Raw genomic sequence first — 20,711 nt, 5'->3', positions numbered from 1 at the left:
GATTCGGTCAAGATGGCGGCGCCCATACCGACACGTGGATTCCGGCAAGATGGCGGCGCCCATAAAGACACGTGGATTCCGGCAAGATGGCGGCGCCCATGCCGACACGTGGTTTCCGGGAAGATGGCGGCGCCCATGACCGGATCATTTTTCTCGATTTTTGCCGGGATTTTTGCGCTCTCCGCGGGTCCCCGGGGGCCGGAATGATATTCCGGTTCGCGTGAGGCCGGCGGCGTCGCGGGGAGGGGCATCTAAGGCGTCGGGGTAGACTCTGGGCTCGGACAGATGGCGGCGCTGATGAAGACACGTGGTTTCCGGCAAGATGGAGGCGCCCATAACGACACGTGCATTCCGGCAAGATGGCGGCGCCCATGCCGACACATGGATTCGGTCAAGATGGCGGCGCCCGTGCCGACACGTGGATTCTGGCAAGATGGCGGCGCCCACGCCGACACGTGGTTTCCGGGAAGATGGCGGCCCCCATGACCGGATCTTTTTTCTCGATTTTTGCCGGGATTTTTGCGCTCTCCGCGGGTCCCCGGGGGCCGGAATGAAATTCCGATTCGCGTGAGGCCGGCGGCGTCGCGGGGAGGGGCATCTAAGGCGTCGGGGCGGCCTCTGGCCGCCGCGGCCCGGCGACGAAGGGTCGGTGCCCGGGGGCGGGGGCACGGCGACGGGGGGCGGAAGCACGGCGACGGGGGGCGGTGCCGGGGGCGGTGCCCGGGGGCGGGGGCTCGGGTAGGGTTGGGGCGGCGCCCGGGGGCCGCGGCGCCCAGGGGAGGGGTGGTGTCGGGGGTGGCCGACGGGGGGCGGTGCCTGGGGGCGGCTAGGGCTAGGTCGGCGCGGGCTTGGCTAAGGGCAGTGCTGCGGTTTGGGGGGTGGGACCTAGGGGCGGGGCTTGGTGACGGGGTGGGTGCCTGGGTATAGGGGTGGTGTCTAGTGGTAGGCGAGACTGATTAGGCTTGATTGGTGTCCGCTGGGGGTCCTGATTAGGAGAGGGTGGGGGTCCTATCTAGTGTATATAATAAAAAGAATAAAAACTATATGTCCGGTGCAGCAGTAGAAAATTTCAGGCTCCCGGGGAGTAAAGGGTTTGTTTGGTATTTTTCAATTTTTTATTTTTTTCCTTTTGTCCCAGGGAGCCTGAAAGTTTCTACTGCTGCTTTTTTAAACAAAAGCTAGAAAGGAAAACAAAGTTAGAAAGAGAGAGAGAATATGTATCTTAAACACCCCACAGAACCCTAAAAAGAGCTTCCAAATACACTCAAAATGCCCTACTTTTAAAAAGCCCCTAAAACACCCGTAAAAATCCCCCAAGAACCTTTAAAAAAATCCTTAAATAATCCTAAAAGAGCTTTTAAATTAACCCTAAATGTTAAAATTACCAATAAAAACTAACCCTAATCCAAGATGGCGGCGCCCATGCTGACACGTGGTTTCTGGCAAGATGGCGGCGCCTGTACCGACACGTGAATTCCGGCAAGATGGCAGCGCCCAAGCAGACACGTAGTTTCCAACAAGATGGCGGCGCCCATGCCGACACGTGGATTCCGCAAAGATGGCGGCGCCCATGCCGACACGTGGATTCCGGCAACATGGCACCTTTTACGACAGTCGCGCTTTACGGCCGATTTTACGACAGTCGCGCTTTACGGCACCTTTTACGACAGTCGCGCTTTACGGCACCTTTTACGACAGTCGCGCTTTACGGCAGTTTTACGACAGTCGCGCTTTACGGCCGATTTTACGACAGTCGCGCTTTACGGCACCTTTTACGACAGTCGCGCTTTACGGCAGTTTTACGACAGTCGCGCTTTACGGCCGATTTTACGACAGTCGCGCTTTACGGCCGATTTTACGACAGTCGCGCTTTACGGCACCTTTTACGACAGTCGCGCTTTACGGCACCTTTTACGACAGTCGCGCTTTACGGCAGTTTTACGACAGTCGCGCTTTACGGCACCTTTTACGACAGTCGCGCTTTACGGCCGATTTTACGACAGTCGCGCTTTACGGCACCTTTTACGACAGTCGCGCTTTACGGCAGTTTTACGACAGTCGCGCTTTACGGCACCTTTTACGACAGTCGCGCTTCACGGCCGCTTTTACGACAGTCGCGCTTTACGGCACCTTTTACGACAGTCGCGCTTTACGGCCGATTTTACGACAGTCGCGCTTTACGGCACCTTTTACGACAGTCGCGCTTTACGGCACCTTTTACGACAGTCGCGCTTTACGGCAGTTTTACGACAGTCGCGCTTTACGGCCGATTTTACGACAGTCGCGCTTTACGGCACCTTTTACGACAGTCGCGCTTTACGGCACCTTTTACGACAGTCGCGCTTTACGGCCGATTTTACGACAGTCGCGCTTTACGGCACCTTTTACGACCGTCGCGCTTTACGGCCGATTTTACGACAGTCGCGCTTTACGGCCGATTTTACGACAGTCGCGCTTTACGGCCGATTTTACGACAGTCGCGCTTTACGGCACCTTTTACGACAGTCGCGCTTTACGGCCGATTTTACGACAGTCGCGCTTTACGGCCGATTTTACGACAGTCGCGCTTTACGGCCGATTTTACGACAGTCGCGCTTTACGGCACCTTTTACGACAGTCGCGCTTTACGGCACCTTTTACGACAGTCGCGCTTTACGGCCGATTTTACGACAGTCGCGCTTTACGGCCGATTTTACGACAGTCGCGCTTTACGGCAGTTTTACGACAGTCGCGCTTTACGGCCGATTTTACGACAGTCGCGCTTTACGGCACCTTTTACGACAGTCGCGCTTTACGGCACCTTTTACGACAGTCGCGCTTTACGGCCGATTTTACGACAGTCGCGCTTTACGGCACCTTTTACGACAGTCGCGCTTTACGGCCGATTTTACGACAGTCGCGCTTTACGGCCGATTTTACGACAGTCGCGCTTTACGGCACCTTTTACGACAGTCGCGCTTTACGGCCGAATTTACGACCGTCGCGCTTTACGGCCGATTTTACGACAGTCGCGCTTTACGGCACCTTTTACGACAGTCGCGCTTTACGGCACCTTTTACGACAGTCGCGCTTTACGGCCGATTTTACGACAGTCGCGCTTTACGGCACCTTTTACGACAGTTGCGCTTTACGGCCGATTTTACGACAGTCGCGCTTTACGGCCGATTTTACGACAGTCGCGCTTTACGGCAGTTTTAAGACAGTCGCGCTTTACGGCCGATTTTACGACAGTCGCGCTTTACGGCACCTTTTACGACAGTCGCGCTTTACGGCACCTTTTACGACAGTCGCGCTTTACGGCAGTTTTACGACAGTCGCGCTTTACGGCCGATTTTACGACAGTCGCGCTTTACGGCCGATTTTACGACAGTCGCGCTTTACGGCAGTTTTACGACAGTCGCGCTTTACGGCCGATTTTACGACAGTCGCGCTTTACGGCACCTTTTACGACAGTCGCGCTTTACGGCACCTTTTACGACAGTCGCGCTTTACGGCCGATTTTACGACAGTCGCGCTTTGCGGCACCTTTTACGACAGTCGCGCTTTACGGCCGATTTTACGACAGTCGCGCTTTACGGCCGATTTTACGACAGTCGCGCTTTACGGCACCTTTTACGACAGTCGCGCTTTACGGCCGAATTTACGACAGTCGCGCTTTACGGCCGATTTTACGACAGTCGCGCTTTACGGCACCTTTTACGACAGTCGCGCTTTACGGCACCTTTTACGACAGTCGCGCTTTACGGCCGATTTTACGACAGTCGCGCTTTACGGCCGATTTTACGACAGTCGCGCTTTACGGCACCTTTTACGACAGTTGCGCTTTACGGCCGATTTTACGACAGTCGCGCTTTACGGCCGATTTTACGACAGTCGCGCTTTACGGCAGTTTTACGACAGTCGCGCTTTACGGCCGATTTTACGACAGTCGCGCTTTACGGCACCTTTTACGACAGTCGCGCTTTACGGCACCTTTTACGACAGTCGCGCTTTACGGCCGATTTTACGACAGTCGCGCTTTACGGCACCTTTTACGACAGTCGCGCTTTACGGCAGTTTTACGACAGTCGCGCTTTACGGCCGATTTTACGACAGTCGCGCTTTACGGCACCTTTTACGACAGTCGCGTTTTACGGCAGTTTTACGACAGTCGCGCTTTACGGCCGATTTTACGACAGTCGCGCTTTACGGCCGATTTTACGACAGTCGCGCTTTACGGCACCTTTTACGACAGTCGCGCTTTACGGCACCTTTTACGACAGTCGCGCTTTACGACACCTTTTACGACAGTCGCGCTTTACGGCAGTTTTACGACAGTCGCGCTTTACGGCACCTTTTACGACAGTCGCGCTTTACGGCAGTTTTACGACAGTCGCGCTTTACGGCACCTTTTACGACAGTCGCGCTTTACGGCGCCTTTTACGACAGTCGCGCTTTACGGCCGATTTTACGACAGTCGCGCTTTACGGCACCTTTTACGACAGTCGCGCTTTACGGCAGTTTTACGACAGTCGCGCTTTACGGCCGATTTTACGACAGTCGCGCTTTACGGCACCTTTTACGACAGTCGCGCTTTACGGCCGATTTTACGACAGTCGCGCTTTACGGCACCTTTTACGACAGTCGCGCTTTACGGCACCTTTTACGACAGTCGCGCTTTACGGCCGATTTTACGACAGTCGCGCTTTACGGCACCTTTTACGACAGTCGCGCTTTACGGCAGTTTTACGACAGTCGCGCTTTACGGCCGATTTTACGACAGTCGCGCTTTACGGCACCTTTTACGACAGTCGCGCTTTACGGCCGAATTTATGACAGTCGCGCTTTACGGCCGATTTTACGACAGTCGCGCTTTACGGCAGTTTTACGACAGTCGCGCTTTACGGCCGATTTTACGACAGTCGCGCTTTACGGCACCTTTTACGACAGTCGCGCTTTACGGCACCTTTTACGACAGTCGCGCTTTACGGCAGTTTTACGACAGTCACGCTTTACGGCCGATTTTACGACAGTCGCGCTTTACGGCACCTTTTACGACAGTCGCGCTTTACGGCACCTTTTACGACAGTCGCGCTTTACGACCGATTTTACGACAGTCGCGCTTCACGGCCGCTTTTACGACAGTCGCGCTTTACGGCACCTTTTACGACAGTCGCGCTTTACGGCACCTTTTACGACAGTCGCGCTTTACGGCCGATTTTACGACAGTCGCGCTTTACGGCACCTTTTACGACAGTCGCGCTTTACGGCAGTTTTACGACAGTCGCGCTTTACGGCCCCTTTTACGACAGTCGCGCTTTGCGGCACCTTTTACGACAGTCGCGCTTTACGGCCGATTTTACGACAGTCGCGCTTTACGGCACCTTTTACGACAGTCGCGCTTTACGGCCCCTTTTACGACAGTCGCGCTTTACGGCCGATTTTACGACAGTCGCGCTTTACGGCACCTTTTACGACAGTCGCGCTTTACGGCACCTTTTACGACAGTCGCGCTTTACGGCCGATTTTACGACAGTCGCGCTTTACGGCACCTTTTACGACAGTCGCGCTTTACGGCCGATTTTACGACAGTCGCGCTTTACGGCAGTTTTACGACAGTCGCGCTTTACGACACCTTTTACGACAGTCGCGCTTTACGGCACCTTTTACGACAGTCGCGCTTTACGACACCTTTTACGACAGTCGCGCTTTACGGCAGTTTTACGACAGTCGCGCTTTACGGCACCTTTTACGACAGTCGCGCTTTACGGCACCTTTTACGACAGTCGCGCTTTACGACACCTTTTACGACAGTCGCGCTTTACGGCAGTTTTACGACAGTCGCGCTTTACGGCACCTTTTACGACAGTCGCGCTTTACGGCAGTTTTACGACAGTCGCGCTTTACGGCACCTTTTACGACAGTCGCGCTTTGCGGCACCTTTTACGACAGTCGCGCTTTACGGCCGATTTTACGACAGTCGCGCTTTACGGCCCCTTTTACGACAGTCGCGCTTTACGGCCGATTTTACGACAGTCGCGCTTTACGGCACCTTTTACGACAGTCGCGCTTTACGGCACCTTTTACGACAGTCGCGCTTTACGGCCGATTTTACGACAGTCGCGCTTTACGGCACCTTTTACGACAGTCGCGCTTTACGGCACCTTTTACGACAGTCGCGCTTTACGGCCGATTTTACGACAGTCGCGCTTTACGGCACCTTTTACGACAGTCGCGCTTTACGGCCGATTTTACGACAGTCGCGCTTTACGGCCGATTTTACGACAGTCGCGCTTTACGGCACCTTTTACGACAGTCGCGCTTTACGGCCGAATTTACGACCGTCGCGCTTTACGGCCGATTTTACGACAGTCGCGCTTTACGGCACCTTTTACGACAGTCGCGCTTTACGGCACCTTTTACGACAGTCGCGCTTTACGGCCGATTTTACGACAGTCGCGCTTTACGGCCGATTTTACGACAGTCGCGCTTTACGGCACCTTTTACGACAGTTGCGCTTTACGGCCGATTTTACGACAGTCGCGCTTTACGGCCGATTTTACGACAGTCGCGCTTTACGGCAGTTTTAAGACAGTCGCGCTTTACGGCCGATTTTACGACAGTCGCGCTTTACGGCACCTTTTACGACAGTCGCGCTTTACGGCACCTTTTACGACAGTCGCGCTTTACGGCACCTTTTACGACAGTCGCGCTTTACGGCAGTTTTACGACAGTCGCGCTTTACGGCCGATTTTACGACAGTCGCGCTTTACGGCCGATTTTACGACAGTCGCGCTTTACGGCAGTTTTACGACAGTCGCGCTTTACGGCCGATTTTACGACAGTCGCGCTTTACGGCACCTTTTACGACAGTCGCGCTTTACGGCACCTTTTACGACAGTCGCGCTTTACGGCCGATTTTACGACAGTCGCGCTTTGCGGCACCTTTTACGACAGTCGCGCTTTACGGCCGATTTTACGACAGTCGCGCTTTACGGCCGATTTTACGACAGTCGCGCTTTACGGCACCTTTTACGACAGTCGCGCTTTACGGCACCTTTTACGACAGTCGCGCTTTACGGCCGATTTTACGACAGTCGCGCTTTACGGCACCTTTTACGACAGTCGCGCTTTACGGCACCTTTTACGACAGTCGCGCTTTACGGCCGATTTTACGACAGTCGCGCTTTACGGCCGATTTTACGACAGTCGCGCTTTACGGCACCTTTTACGACAGTTGCGCTTTACGGCCGATTTTACGACAGTCGCGCTTTACGGCCGATTTTACGACAGTCGCGCTTTACGGCAGTTTTACGACAGTCGCGCTTTACGGCCGATTTTACGACAGTCGCGCTTTACGGCACCTTTTACGACAGTCGCGCTTTACGGCCGATTTTACGACAGTCGCGCTTTACGGCACCTTTTACGACAGTCGCGCTTTACGGCCGATTTTACGACAGTCGCGCTTTACGGCACCTTTTACGACAGTCGCGTTTTACGGCAGTTTTACGACAGTCGCGCTTTACGGCCGATTTTACGACAGTCGCGCTTTACGGCCGATTTTACGACAGTCGCGCTTTACGGCACCTTTTACGACAGTCGCGCTTTACGGCACCTTTTACGACAGTCGCGCTTTACGACACCTTTTACGACAGTCGCGCTTTACGGCAGTTTTACGACTTTCGCGCTTTACGGCACCTTTTACGACAGTCGCGCTTTACGGCAGTTTTACGACAGTCGCGCTTTACGGCACCTTTTACGACAGTCGCGCTTTACGGCGCCTTTTACGACAGTCGCGCTTTACGGCCGATTTTACGACAGTCGCGCTTTACGGCACCTTTTACGACAGTCGCGCTTTACGGCAGTTTTACGACAGTCGCGCTTTACGGCCGATTTTACGACAGTCGCGCTTTACGGCACCTTTTACGACAGTCGCGCTTTACGGCACCTTTTACGACAGTCGCGCTTTACGGCCGATTTTACGACAGTCGCGCTTTACGGCACCTTTTACGACAGTCGCGCTTTACGGCCGATTTTACGACAGTCGCGCTTTACGGCAGTTTTACGACAGTCGCGCTTTACGGCCGATTTTACGACAGTCGCGCTTTACGGCACCTTTTACGACAGTCGCGCTTTACGACACCTTTTACGACAGTCGCGCTTTACGGCAGTTTTACGACAGTCGCGCTTTACGGCACCTTTTACGACAGTCGCGCTTTACGGCACCTTTTACGACAGTCGCGCTTTACGGCCGATTTTACGACAGTCGCGCTTTACGGCACCTTTTACGACAGTCGCGCTTTACGGCACCTTTTACGACAGTCGCGCTTTACGGCCGATTTTACGACAGTCGCGCTTTACGGCCGATTTTACGACAGTCGCGCTTTACGGCACCTTTTACGACAGTCGCGCTTTACGGCCGATTTTACGACAGTCGCGCTTTACGGCCGATTTTACGACAGTCGCGCTTTACGGCCGATTTTACGACAGTCGCGCTTTACGGCACCTTTTACGACAGTCGCGCTTTACGGCACCTTTTACGACAGTCGCGCTTTACGGCACCTTTTACGACAGTCGCGCTTTACGGCAGTTTTACGACAGTCGCGCTTTACGGCCGATTTTACGACAGTCGCGCTTTACTGCCGATTTTACGACAGTCGCGCTTTACGGCCGATTTTACGACAGTCGCGCTTTACGGCACCTTTTACGACAGTCGCGCTTTACGGCCGATTTTACGACAGTCGCGCTTTACGGCACCTTTTACGACAGTCGCGCTTTACGGCCGATTTTACGACAGTCGCGCTTTACGGCCGATTTTACGACAGTCGCGCTTTACGGCACCTTTTACGACAGTCGCGCTTTACCGCACCTTTTACGACAGTCGCGCTTTACGGCACCTTTTACGACAGTCGCGCTTTACGGCCGATTTTACGACAGTCGCGCTTTACGGCACCTTTTACGACAGTCGCGCTTTACGGCACCTTTTACGACAGTCGCGCTTTACGGCACCTTTTACGACAGTCGCGCTTTACGGCAGTTTTACGACAGTCGCGCTTTACGGCACCTTTTACGACAGTCGCGCTTTACGGCCGATTTTACGACAGTCGCGCTTTACGGCAGTTTTACGACAGTCGCGCTTTACAGGACCTTTTACGACAGTCGCGCTTTACGGCACCTTTTACGACAGTCGCGCTTTACGGCCGATTTTACGACAGTCGCGCTTTACGGCACCTTTTACGACAGTCGCGCTTTACGGCACCTTTTACGACAGTCGCGCTTTACGGCACCTTTTACGACAGTCGCGCTTTACGGCACCTTTTACGACAGTCGCGCTTTACGGCCGATTTTACGACAGTCGCGCTTTACGGCCGATTTTACGACAGTCGCGCTTTACGGCACCTTTTACGACAGTCGCGCTTTACGGCACCTTTTACGACAGTCGCGCTTTACTGCCGATTTTACGACAGTCGCGCTTTACGGCACCTTTTACGACAGTCGCGCTTTACGGCACCTTTTACGACAGTCGCGCTTTACGACACCTTTTACGACAGTCGCGCTTTACGGCAGTTTTACGACAGTCGCGCTTTACGGCCGATTTTACGACAGTCGCGCTTTACGGCAGTTTTACGACAGTCGCGCTTTACGGCAGTTTTACGACAGTCGCGCTTTGCGGCCGATTTTACGACAGTCGCGCTTTACGGCACCTTTTACGACAGTCGCGCTTTACGGCCGAATTTATGACAGTCGCGCTTTACGGCCGATTTTACGACAGTCGCGCTTTACGGCACCTTTTACGACAGTCGCGCTTTACGGCACCTTTTACGACAGTCGCGCTTTACGGCCGATTTTACGACAGTCGCGCTTTACGGCACCTTTTACGACAGTCGCGCTTTACGGCAGTTTTACGACAGTCGCGCTTTACGGCCGATTTTACGACAGTCGCGCTTTACGGCACCTTTTACGACAGTCGCGCTTTACGGCCGATTTTACGACAGTCGCGCTTTACGGCCGATTTTACGACAGTCGCGCTTTACGGCACCTTTTACGACAGTCGCGCTTTACGGCCGATTTTACGACAGTCGCGCTTTACGGCACCTTTTACGACAGTCGCGCTTTACGGCAGTTTTACGACAGTCGCGCTTTGCGGCCGATTTTACGACAGTCGCGCTTTACGGCACCTTTTACGACAGTCGCGCTTTACGGCACCTTTTACGACAGTCGCGCTTTACGGCCGATTTTACGACAGTCGCGCTTTACGGCACCTTTTACGACAGTCGCGCTTTACGGCACCTTTTACGACAGTCGCGCTTTACGGCACCTTTTACGACAGTCGCGCTTTACGACACCTTTTACGACAGTCGCGCTTTACGGCACCTTTTACGACAGTCGCGCTTTACGGCACCTTTTACGACAGTCGCGCTTTACGGCAGTTTTACGACAGTCGCGCTTTACGGCCGATTTTACGACAGTCGCGCTTTACGGCACCTTTTACGACAGTCGCGCTTTACGGCACCTTTTACGACAGTCGCGCTTTACGGCCGCTTTTACGACAGTCGCGCTTTACGGCAGTTTTACGACAGTCGCGCTTTACGGCCGATTTTACGACAGTCGCGCTTTACGGCCGATTTTACGACAGTCGCGCTTTACGGCATCTTTTACGACAGTCGCGCTTTACGGCACCTTTTACGACAGTCGCGCTTTACGACACCTTTTACGACAGTCGCGCTTTACGGCACCTTTTACGACAGTCGCGCTTTACGGCCGATTTTACGACAGTCGCGCTTTACGGCAGTTTTACGACAGTCGCGCTTTACGGCACCTTTTACGACAGTCGCGCTTTACGACACCTTTTACGACAGTCGCGCTTTACGGCAGTTTTACGACAGTCGCGCTTTACAGGACCTTTTACGACAGTCGCGCTTTACGGCCGATTTTACGACAGTCGCGCTTTACGGCCGATTTTACGACAGTCGCGCTTTACGGCACCTTTTACGACAGTCGCGCTTTACGGCACCTTTTACGACAGTCGCGCTTTACGGCAGTTTTACGACAGTCGCGCTTTATGGCACCTTTTACGACAGTCGCGCTTTACGGCACCTTTTACGACAGTCGCGCTTTACGGCACCTTTTACGACAGTCGCGCTTTACGGCCGCTTTTACGACAGTCGCGCTTTACGGCAGTTTTACGACAGTCGCGCTTTACGGCCGATTTTACGACAGTCGCGCTTTACGGCCGATTTTACGACAGTCGCGCTTTACGGCCGATTTTACGACAGTCGCGCTTTACGGCAGTTTTACGACAGTCGCGCTTTACAGGACCTTTTACGACAGTCGCGCTTTACGGCACCTTTTACGACAGTCGCGCTTTACGGCCGATTTTACGACAGTCGCGCTTTACGGCCGATTTTACGACAGTCGCGCTTTACGGCACCTTTTACGACAGTCGCGCTTTACGGCCGATTTTACGACAGTCGCGCTTTACGGCACCTTTTACGACAGTCGCGCTTTACGGCCGATTTTACGACAGTCGCGCTTTACGGCCGATTTTACGACAGTCGCGCTTTACGGCACCTTTTACGACCGTCGCGCTTTACGGCAGTTTTACGACAGTCGCGCTTTACGGCACCTTTTACGACAGTCGCGCTTTACGGCACCTTTTACGACAGTCGCGCTTTACGGCCGATTTTACGACAGTCGCGCTTTACGGCAGTTTTACGACAGTCGCGCTTTACGGCACCTTTTACGACAGTCGCGCTTTACGGCCGATTTTACGACAGTCGCGCTTTACGGCCGATTTTACGACAGTCGCGCTTTACGGCACCTTTTACGACAGTCGCGCTTTACGGCACCTTTTACGACAGGCTTTTTTCGCCCATCTTGGGGTTTTTCCTGGTTTTTTCTTGCCAGTCTTCGGGGTTTTTTTCTAAGTTTTTTACTGGTTTTTTCTTGCCCATCTTGGGCTTTTTTCCCTGGGATTTTTTCTGCTTATTTCTTGCCGTATTTGGGGTTTTTTTCCCTGGGTTTTTTTTTCCCTTTTTATTTTCTGAGTTGTTTCTGGTCCATCTTGGGGTTTTTTTCCGGGATTTTTTTGGGCTTTTTTTTGCTTTTCTTGTTGTCCATCTTGGGGTTTTTTTCTGTGATTTTTCTGCGGTTTTTGTTGTTTTTTTCTTGTCCGTCTTGGGGGCTTTTTCTGGGGTTTTTTCTTGCCCATCTTGGGGGGTTTTTTCTGTGTTTTTCTTGCCCATCTTGGGGTTTTTAAGGTTTTTTTTCTGGGTTTGGTCTTGCCCATCTTGAGTTTTTTTTTCTGGGATACTTCTGGGTTTTTTCTTGATTTTTTCTTGACCATCTTGAGGTTTTTTCCTGGGTTTTTGTGTGGGTTTGTTGTTGCCCATCTTGGGTGTTTTCTGCTTTTTTTTCTGGGTTTTTCTTGCCCATCTTGGGTTTTTTACAGGGTTTTTTGGGGTCTTTTCTAGCCTATCTTGTGGTATTCTTCTGGGTTTTTACTCGACCAGAACCAAGAAAAAAAAAAACAGGCGGGGTGGGGGGGAAGGCAGCTGGGGATTTTTTTATTCTAAATTTAACAATGAGTTGCAAAACCTGAAAAGCAAAAGTCATATAAACAAGGTTAAATCCAGTCAGCATGTGTTCACACATGCAGAGACGAGCAGACACAGACAGACACAGCCACGTGCTCTCACACACGCTCACACATTCTTTCCACTTACACGCTCGCTGCGGCCCTTACCTGAGACGCTGAAAAACGTGCTGTGACACACCTTCTGGCTGCTGCTCCTTGACGTAAATGGCAGATCCTGGGGAAATCAGCAGCCTCGGCTGCCGCCATTTTGAGAAGGTCAAGCGAGTCCGCAACACCCGCGACACGCCACTCCCAACATGGCGGCCTCTCGGCTGCCCGCCGGCGCACGGCTGCAGTACCGCGCTCTGCCCACAAGGCGGCAGCACTGCCGCCCGCCCCAGCCGGGGGCGCAGCGCGCCTCGGGGCTGTGGGCAGCGAAGGCGGCAAAAAAGAACAGGGGTGACCCCAGCCAAAAACTGCTCTGAGATAAATGCCAAAAACCTGCCTCTTATCCGGCAAGAACCAAACAAGCCCCCTTGATTTAAAGCCATGTTTAAATAAAAGTTTTATTTCTATTTTTCATATTTATAGTCACACGCATATTTATAGTAGACATTGATGTAGCATGTAATTTATATAATATATTCTGTCTATTCCTATTGTTTATATGTATTTCTCTGTGTTTTTATAAATATCTTTCTCTATTAATTGTATAGTTCTTATATAGTTCTTCTATAGTTTAAAATTACATTTCTATAATACTTTTATTTTTTTAAAAATAATCCAATTCTAACTAAATAAATACCAGAAAACCCTTATTTTAAACTATACTGAAATATTTTTATATTTTTAGCTTGCATGACTATATACACATTTATATTTCTAGTTTATATAGATGCATTATATTTAAAATATATATAATATGTATCCTGTTCAAATAATAGAGATAAATTATTTTTTAAATTATGTATCATATCTACTGCTAAACCTTGTTTTTTCCTTTATTTTAAATTTTTATATTAATCTTTAGCTATTTATTATATATTTATATACTTAGACTTCTACCTTTATATTATTTGTATTTATAATTTTTATACTAAAACCCCTGCTTTTGCCAAATGAAAAACAAAACCATCCTTTATTTTCAACTACTTGAAAAATACTTTTATATTTATAATTATCATATCTATAATTTGTTTTATAAGTATAGTACATCAATTGATATATCTATTTTATATCTATTTCCTATAATATACTAAATAAGATATATACAGTATTACTTGTATTATGCATAGTATCAATTGATGTTATTTTATATTTACAATTATTTAAAAATTTTATATATACCTGCATATATTTGCAACATATTTCTATATTTATATTTGAGTTGGGTTGTGTCTATATTTATATTCTCTATTTACATATCTATAAATATACACAACACTCTAATTAAAAAAGATATCTTATTGTAATATATAATTATGTTACAAATAAAATTTAAAAAAAAGACCAAATATATAAAAACAAGAGTGGGTTATTCCCATTTCCACACATCTGTTTTGTTTTAATATAGTTATAGTTATAATTGTACATTATAAATCCAATTCCTAAATAAAATTACAATACAAAGAGCATTGAATTCCCACCAATATCTTCGAAAAACATCAAGATACCTCCAACAGCCAAAAATCTGCCAGCCAAAAAACCACACAACACTCTTTTCAATAACAAATTCTCATCACATCAGAAAAATGGAACCAAGATAAAAGAAAACCCTATGGAAACACGCACAGCAAATTACAACAACTACTAAAAAAAGAAATCAAACCAACCTACTAAACTCCAAACAGTGCCACTGACCCTGAAGGTTACTAAAAAAAAAAAATACACAAAATTCTACCTCTACACTAACTCAAAGAATAAACAATCCTCTGTAAAAATAACAGCCAAACTACTTAACGAAATAGAAAAAAATCTCAACGACTAAAAACTAAGAAAACAACTACTCAATACTACTTGAAAAGATCCACCATATAAATACCCATATTCCCAAAAATAAAACCGACAAACAACAATCAAATACATGAAAGAACAACAACAACAACAAACAATCAAAAAAAAAAAAACCAACAACATAAAAAGCTCCAAAACCGAATAAACTTTCATTTTCAACAAAAAATTTATACCTAACTGAATAAACCCATAGTGCCTCAGGCTATCGAAATAAAAATAACACCTAGAAACAAACACAAAGCCTAAAGACAAACACAACCATAAACAATGTCTCCCAAATGATCCGTAACCATAAAACATACACTACAATCAAACAAACCAAATAAATAAAAGCCCTGGAAGACAATAAACACACATGCAATTATCAAGATTAAAAACCCGCTGCTATGAACGACACGACGCTACCTCAAAAGCCCACCGAAACAAACACTACCCACTCACGCCAATAAAAGCCACCTCAACAGAATTAAAATCCGAACTGCTGCTTCGCGCTACGACCCGTAAAAACCATTGCGCGCCTTTCTAAACATAATACCCCGGCAAAAAAAATCATACCCGACTACAAAACCCAATCCGAAACGAACCTTTATCATCCCCACCGGCACCGAGAACCGCAGCACTCAGGAAGAACCCCGTAGCCCTTAGCGTACCCCCGCTGCAAACCGAACACAGCGATGCAATCAATGCCGAAAAAGCGCCTCCGAACCGCGGCACCGCCCCAGCACTGCGAGCAGCCGAAGCCCGCGCTCGCTGCCGGCCCCGGACGGAGCGCGGCTCCCGCCAGGAGACCGGCTCCTCCGGCGGCTCCTCCGGCACGCGGGGCCGGCGCCGGCCCGGAGAGCCGCGCCCGCTGCCCCTGCCCGGCGGGGCCGGCACCGGGCCCGGGGGTGGCGGCGGCGCCCGAGCCCCGCGCCCGGACCGCCCGGAGCGGCCGGCACCGCCCGGGCCGCCGCAGCAGCGCCCGCGCCGCCTCTGCCGCCCTTGGCCGGCCCGGCGCGGCTCCCTCGGCTCGCACCGGCGCGGCTCCGCCACCGCCGCCCTTGGCCGGCCCGGCCGCGCCAAATCCCCCGTGCGCCGCGGCAGCTGCCCGGGCCGTGCCAGCGCCGCTCCCGAGCGGCAACGTTCCGGCCCGGGCCGCGGCCACCACAAGCGCCCTCCCATGCAGCGGCACGGCCCCCTTGCAGCCCTGCAAACGCTGCCACAGCTGCAGCTTCCCGCAACCGAACCCCGAAACTGACGCCGCAGGCGGGGCTCGCCTCCCTTCAACAAGGGCAAAGAAGTGTCCTCTCCCCTTCACGTTCGTCCCCTACGAGAGCACAAAAGAAGGGGCGCTCCTCAAATGAAAGCCTTCGACTGATGGCAAAGGGCCATTTCCACCTCCATTCAAGCCCTTGAAAAGGAGGGACACCAGGGCTGCCCCCTCCATTTAAACCTTAGGATGATGAAAAATTGGAGGGGCTACTCTCAAATCAATCCCATAATACGACAACAATTTTTTTTTCCCCTTAAAATAGAAAAGGATTCCCTGACACCCTGGAAAACTCTGGTTTTCCTTCAAGCAATACCCTTAAAACCACAGGTGAAGGGTGACTCCCCTACCAGTTCAAACACAGACAGTAATAGAAGAGAACTTGCTTCCCTCAAATTGAGTTTCTTTTGCCCTCATAAGCCCCATTTTTTTCCTGGGGGTTTTGTTTGCAATGGAAAAGGGCCGTGGTTTGTGTTTGGGGGCCTGTGACTGGGAGTGGCCTGCTGGCTCCTGAAAATCCACGAAAAATAAACCAATTCTGCCCTTTAATTTATTCTCCAAAAATATTGTGAAAAGAAGGGCTCTCCTCAATTCAAATCCCTCCAGCAATGAAAAAAGGGAATTTGTCCCCTCTTTAAAAACCCTTAACAATGGGAGACAGCTGGGGAAGGTTTGCAGGAGGCACTTAAGACTCACAGCACGGCCTGACTTTGCAGTGGTGGCAGCTTGGCCCTGGGAGGCAGATTTTGCAAAGTGGAATTCCATCAGGCAGCCAGCTGCTCTGGGCACCCACACACCACCCTCGGCCCTTTTCCCTGGCAAACCAAACTCACCGGCCACGCTTCTGGATGGCAGAGTGCAGGAGGCGCTTCCTTGGCTTGGCTTCTCAGCCTCCTATCAGTCCCTTATCTGTGCCTTGTCAGTTTCTTATCAGTGTTTTTTCAGTCTCTCTTATCTGTCCCTCATCTGTCCTTTATCCATTTCTTATAAGTCCCTTTTCAGTCCCTTTTCAGTTCCCTATCATTCTCCCTGGTGTTGCTCCTCTGGTTTTAATTTTCAATTTTACTTCTCAGTTTGCTCGTCTGACTTTGTTATCGACAAACGTAATTAACAACCCTAATAAGTAATTAATAACCTTAATAAGTAATTAATAACCCTAATTGGAGCCAGTTTTGGGCAAAACAAGCGTGTTTGGGGCGGGGTTTAGCAGGGAGGATTTTTGGGGTGTATCAGAAAAGGGGGGGCATTGGGAACTTCCCCTGAGGAAGGGAGGGTTTGGGGGTCCCTGAGGGATTCTGGGGTCACTGAGGGGTTTGGAGACCCCAGGCCAAGAGGCTTGGGAGCTCCAGGGTGTTTTGGGGGGGTCTCTGCAGAATTTGGGGTCACCGGGGGTCAGGGGGAGCCGAAAGAAGAACAGGACCCCAGGGCTCAAACAAACCGCCTTTATTGGGGAGGGGGGCGGCCCCTCGCAGCCCCCTCCTCACCGGGAAGCGCCTGCCCAGCAGCCGCCCCTGCAGGCGCACCCGCAGCCGCCCGGGACGGGGGGCGAGGGGGAGGAGCCCCCTCCCCAGGGGCGCCCCCCGACCCCTCCCCAGTCGGGCCGGCGCCGCTTGGGGGGCTGGTGGCAGCAGCGGGGGGGGTCGCGACACGGCATGTCGCGACAGAGAGGGGGCGGGGCGCGGTGGAAAGGGTCGTGACATGGACGGGCGGCGCGCTGGTGGCAGAGCGGGTTGCGGCGCTGGGCCATGTCGCGACAGAGCCGGCGGCGGCAGCAGCATCGTGACGGTTCCGTCGTGTCCTGGGGGGCTCCCGGCGGCTCCGGGCTCCAGGGGCGGGGGTCCCGTGAGGGTCTGGGGGCAGCCGGGGGGTCCCAGGGGGGCGCCGCGCTCCAGAGCGGGGGGCTCTGGCTGGGATCTGGGGAATCCCAGAGGGGCCTGGGGGCGTCTGGGGGGTCCCAGTGGGATCTCGGGGGGTCCCTCGGGGGTCTGGGGGCATCCAGCGGGGCCCGGGGGGGCTCCGGGTTCCAGAGCTGGGGGGTCCGGGGGGGCCTGGGGGGGTCCAGGACGGCCGCGGGCAGCTCCGGGCTCCAGGGTCGGGGGTTCCACGGGGGTCTGGGGGGGTCCCACACGGGCCTGGGGGGGTCCGGGGGGGCCTTGCGGCGCTCCGGGCTCCAGACCTGGGGGGCTCGGGAGGGACTGGGGGGGGTCGGGGGGGCTCGGGCGAGGTGCCAGAGGAGTCTGGAGGGGGTCCGGGGGGGCTCTGGAGAACCCCAGGGGGGTCTGGGGGCGGCCCAGGAGGACGCGGAGGGCGCCGGGGGGTCCCAGGGGGTCTCGGTTCGCCAGAATTTGGGGGCCCGAGGGGGTCTGGGGGCGCGGGGCTCTCTGGTTTGGGGGCGCCCCGCGGGGGCAAGGTCTGGGCTGAAGGCTGGGGGGGGCGATGGGGGTCCAGCCTTCATCTCCCGCCCCCTCCTCCTCATCCTCCTCCTCCTCCTGCTGGGGGGATCTCCAGAATGGGGGGGGGGGGCGGCAGGAGCCCCCCGGGACCAGCCCAGGTCTGGGGGAGCCCCCTGGGGGTCTCATCCTCCTCATCCTCGGCCGAGCTCCACGAGAAAGGGTTCTGGAGGTGAGGGGGGGGTCAGTAAAACCCCCCCGGGGACCCCCCAAAACCAGGGTGGGACCCCAAAAACAGGGTGAGACTCCCCCGGTGGGACCCCCCCGGGACACCCCCAAAAACAGGTTGGGACCCCCCCCACGGGGTAGGACCCCCTCCCACCCCCCCAAATTCCAGACTCACCTCCCGCTCTCGGAGAGCTCCAAAAATGGGGCTGGGGGTGCGGGGGGGCAGCTGCGGGAGAGGGGGGAGCAGGTAAGGGGAAAAGTGAGGCAATTTTGGAGCATTTTGGGCATTTTTTTGGCACTTTTGGAGTATTTTGGAGGCACTTTTGAAGAATTTTTGGGCAATTTTTGGAGTTTTTTGGGGGCACTTTTGGATCCCTTTTAGTGCAATTTTGAAGCCCTTTTGGGGCACTTTTTGAGATTATCTAGGACACTTTTGAAGCCCTTTTAGGGCAATTTTGGAGTTTTTTTGGGGCACTTTTGGGGCATTTTGGGGCACTCACCGTGTGGCCAACATGAAGTGGGCTGGGGGTCCCAGCAGGGGGGTCCCCCACCTCCCACCCCCCCAAACTGACCACTCGTCCTGTGGGTCCCGGCCTTGCCTCTTCCCGGGGGGTCCCTGCTGGAGACAGCACTTGATTTGGGGTAAAAACAAAGGTGAAAACATTTTGGGGTAAAAACGAAGGGGACAATATTTTGGGGTGAAAAGCTCCCTCCCCTCGGGTCGGGGGCAGTACCTGAGGGCTGGGCCGAGGTCCGGTGGGCCAGGAACACGCCCAGGTCCGGGGGTCCCCGCGGGTGGTGCTTCCTGAACACGGCCACGAGGCTGCGGCGCCGCTCGCTGACCAAATCCCGCCCCACAAACAGCCCCAGGCCGCCCAGCAGCGAGGCCAGCCCCGCCACCAGCTCCTCCAGCGCCTCGCCCGGGAGACCCCCGCCCTGCGCCCCCTCCCCAGTTCGGGGGGCCGGGGCTGGGGGTCCGTCCCCGGCGGGGCCCGGGGTCAGCAGGCGGCGGACGTCCAGCGATTTCACCTCGCGGTTGAAGAGGCCACGGTGGCACAGGCGGTGTTGGGTGATCACCACGGGCTTGGGGGGGCCCAGGGGGCTGCCCAGAGCGAGACCCCCGCGCTGGGGGGGCTGCAGCCAGCGGTGGGGGACCCAGGGTGGGCGGGAGCCCCCCACGGGGGGCGGCTTGGGGCCGAACTTGGCGGCGTCGCGCTCGCGTTTGGTGCGGAGCCGTTTGGGTCTGGGGGGTTTGGCGGGTCTGGGCTTGGTGCCCGGGCTGGGGAGGGGGCGCTGCGCTCGCCGTGGGACCTCGCGGTGCTGGGGGTGGTGGCTCATGGTGGAAAAGCTGGGAAAAGAGAGAGAGCTTCGAGGAGTTTTACATCCAGCTCAGGGTCCCCGTTATCCCCACCATGGAGCCACTTGGTAATCACAGGACCCCCCCGTTTTCCCCTCGGAATCCCCCAGTTCCACCTCAGGACCCCCTGGTTACCCCTACGACCCCCCATTTCCCCCTCAGAGTCTTCCAATTCCACCTCAGGACCCCCCATTCCCCCCTCAGAATCCCCCAATTCCACTTCAGGGTCCCCAATTCCATCTCAGGACACCCTGGTTACCCCTAGGACCCCCCTCAGAGTCTCCCAATTCCACCTCAGGACCCCCCCATTTCCCCTCAGAGCCTCCCATTGCCCTCAGGACCCCCCATTTCCACCTCAGGGCCTCCTGGTTACCCCTAGGACCCCTCATTTCCCCCTCAGAGCCTCCCATTTCCACCTCAGGACCCCACATTTCCCCCTCAGAGACCCCCAGTTCCACCTCAGGACCCCCCATTCCCCTCAGGGACCCCCTGGGTACCCCTTAGACCCATAGTTCTCCTCACGACCCCCCCCATTTTCCCCTCAGATACCGCCCAATATCCCCAGGCCCCCCTGAAGGGCCCAAAGCCCACTCCAACACTCATTTTCCCCTCAGATCTCCCCGCCGAGCTTCTCCATTTCTTTCCAAGACTCATGTTCCCTCCCAGAACTCCCAATCCTCCCCATTTTCCCCCAATTTCGCCTTAATTTCCACACCTGCCGCGAGGCCACGCCTCCTCACGCGCCGGCGGGCGGGGCCGGAGGCAGCGGCCGTTGAGCGCCAGAGCTCGCTTGAATTCTCCCGCGCTTCGCTTCGATTGGCCCACGGGGGGAAGCGCTCGGCCGCTGATAGGCTGAGGGCGCGGGGGCGGGAAAAGGCGGTGCTCCGGGAGAGGGGCGGGGCTCCGTGAGGGGAAGGA

At 53.7% G+C, this 20,711-nt stretch overlaps 1 protein-coding gene across 1 annotated transcript; it reads right to left on the bottom strand.

The window, feature by feature from the left end:
* Nucleotides 1-144: 144 nt before the first annotated feature.
* LOC141727699 (uncharacterized) lies at nt 145-19,830 on the bottom strand. The gene is given in 8 exon segments (XM_074533980.1): nt 145-271; nt 526-885; nt 17,303-18,032; nt 18,087-18,237; nt 18,239-18,340; nt 18,342-18,662; nt 18,937-19,067; nt 19,171-19,830. Coding segments are annotated over 8 exon segments (2,526 nt in total). The 5' UTR covers nt 19,775-19,830.
* Between the last annotated feature and the right edge of the window lie 881 nt (nt 19,831-20,711).

The sequence above is a fragment of the Zonotrichia albicollis genome, unplaced genomic scaffold (assembly GCF_047830755.1).
Source record: "Zonotrichia albicollis isolate bZonAlb1 unplaced genomic scaffold, bZonAlb1.hap1 Scaffold_204, whole genome shotgun sequence".
Classification (NCBI taxonomy): domain Eukaryota; kingdom Metazoa; phylum Chordata; class Aves; order Passeriformes; family Passerellidae; genus Zonotrichia; species Zonotrichia albicollis.
The sequence above is the reverse complement of the archived record's forward strand: the minus strand, read 5'-3'. Positions and strand labels throughout refer to the sequence as shown.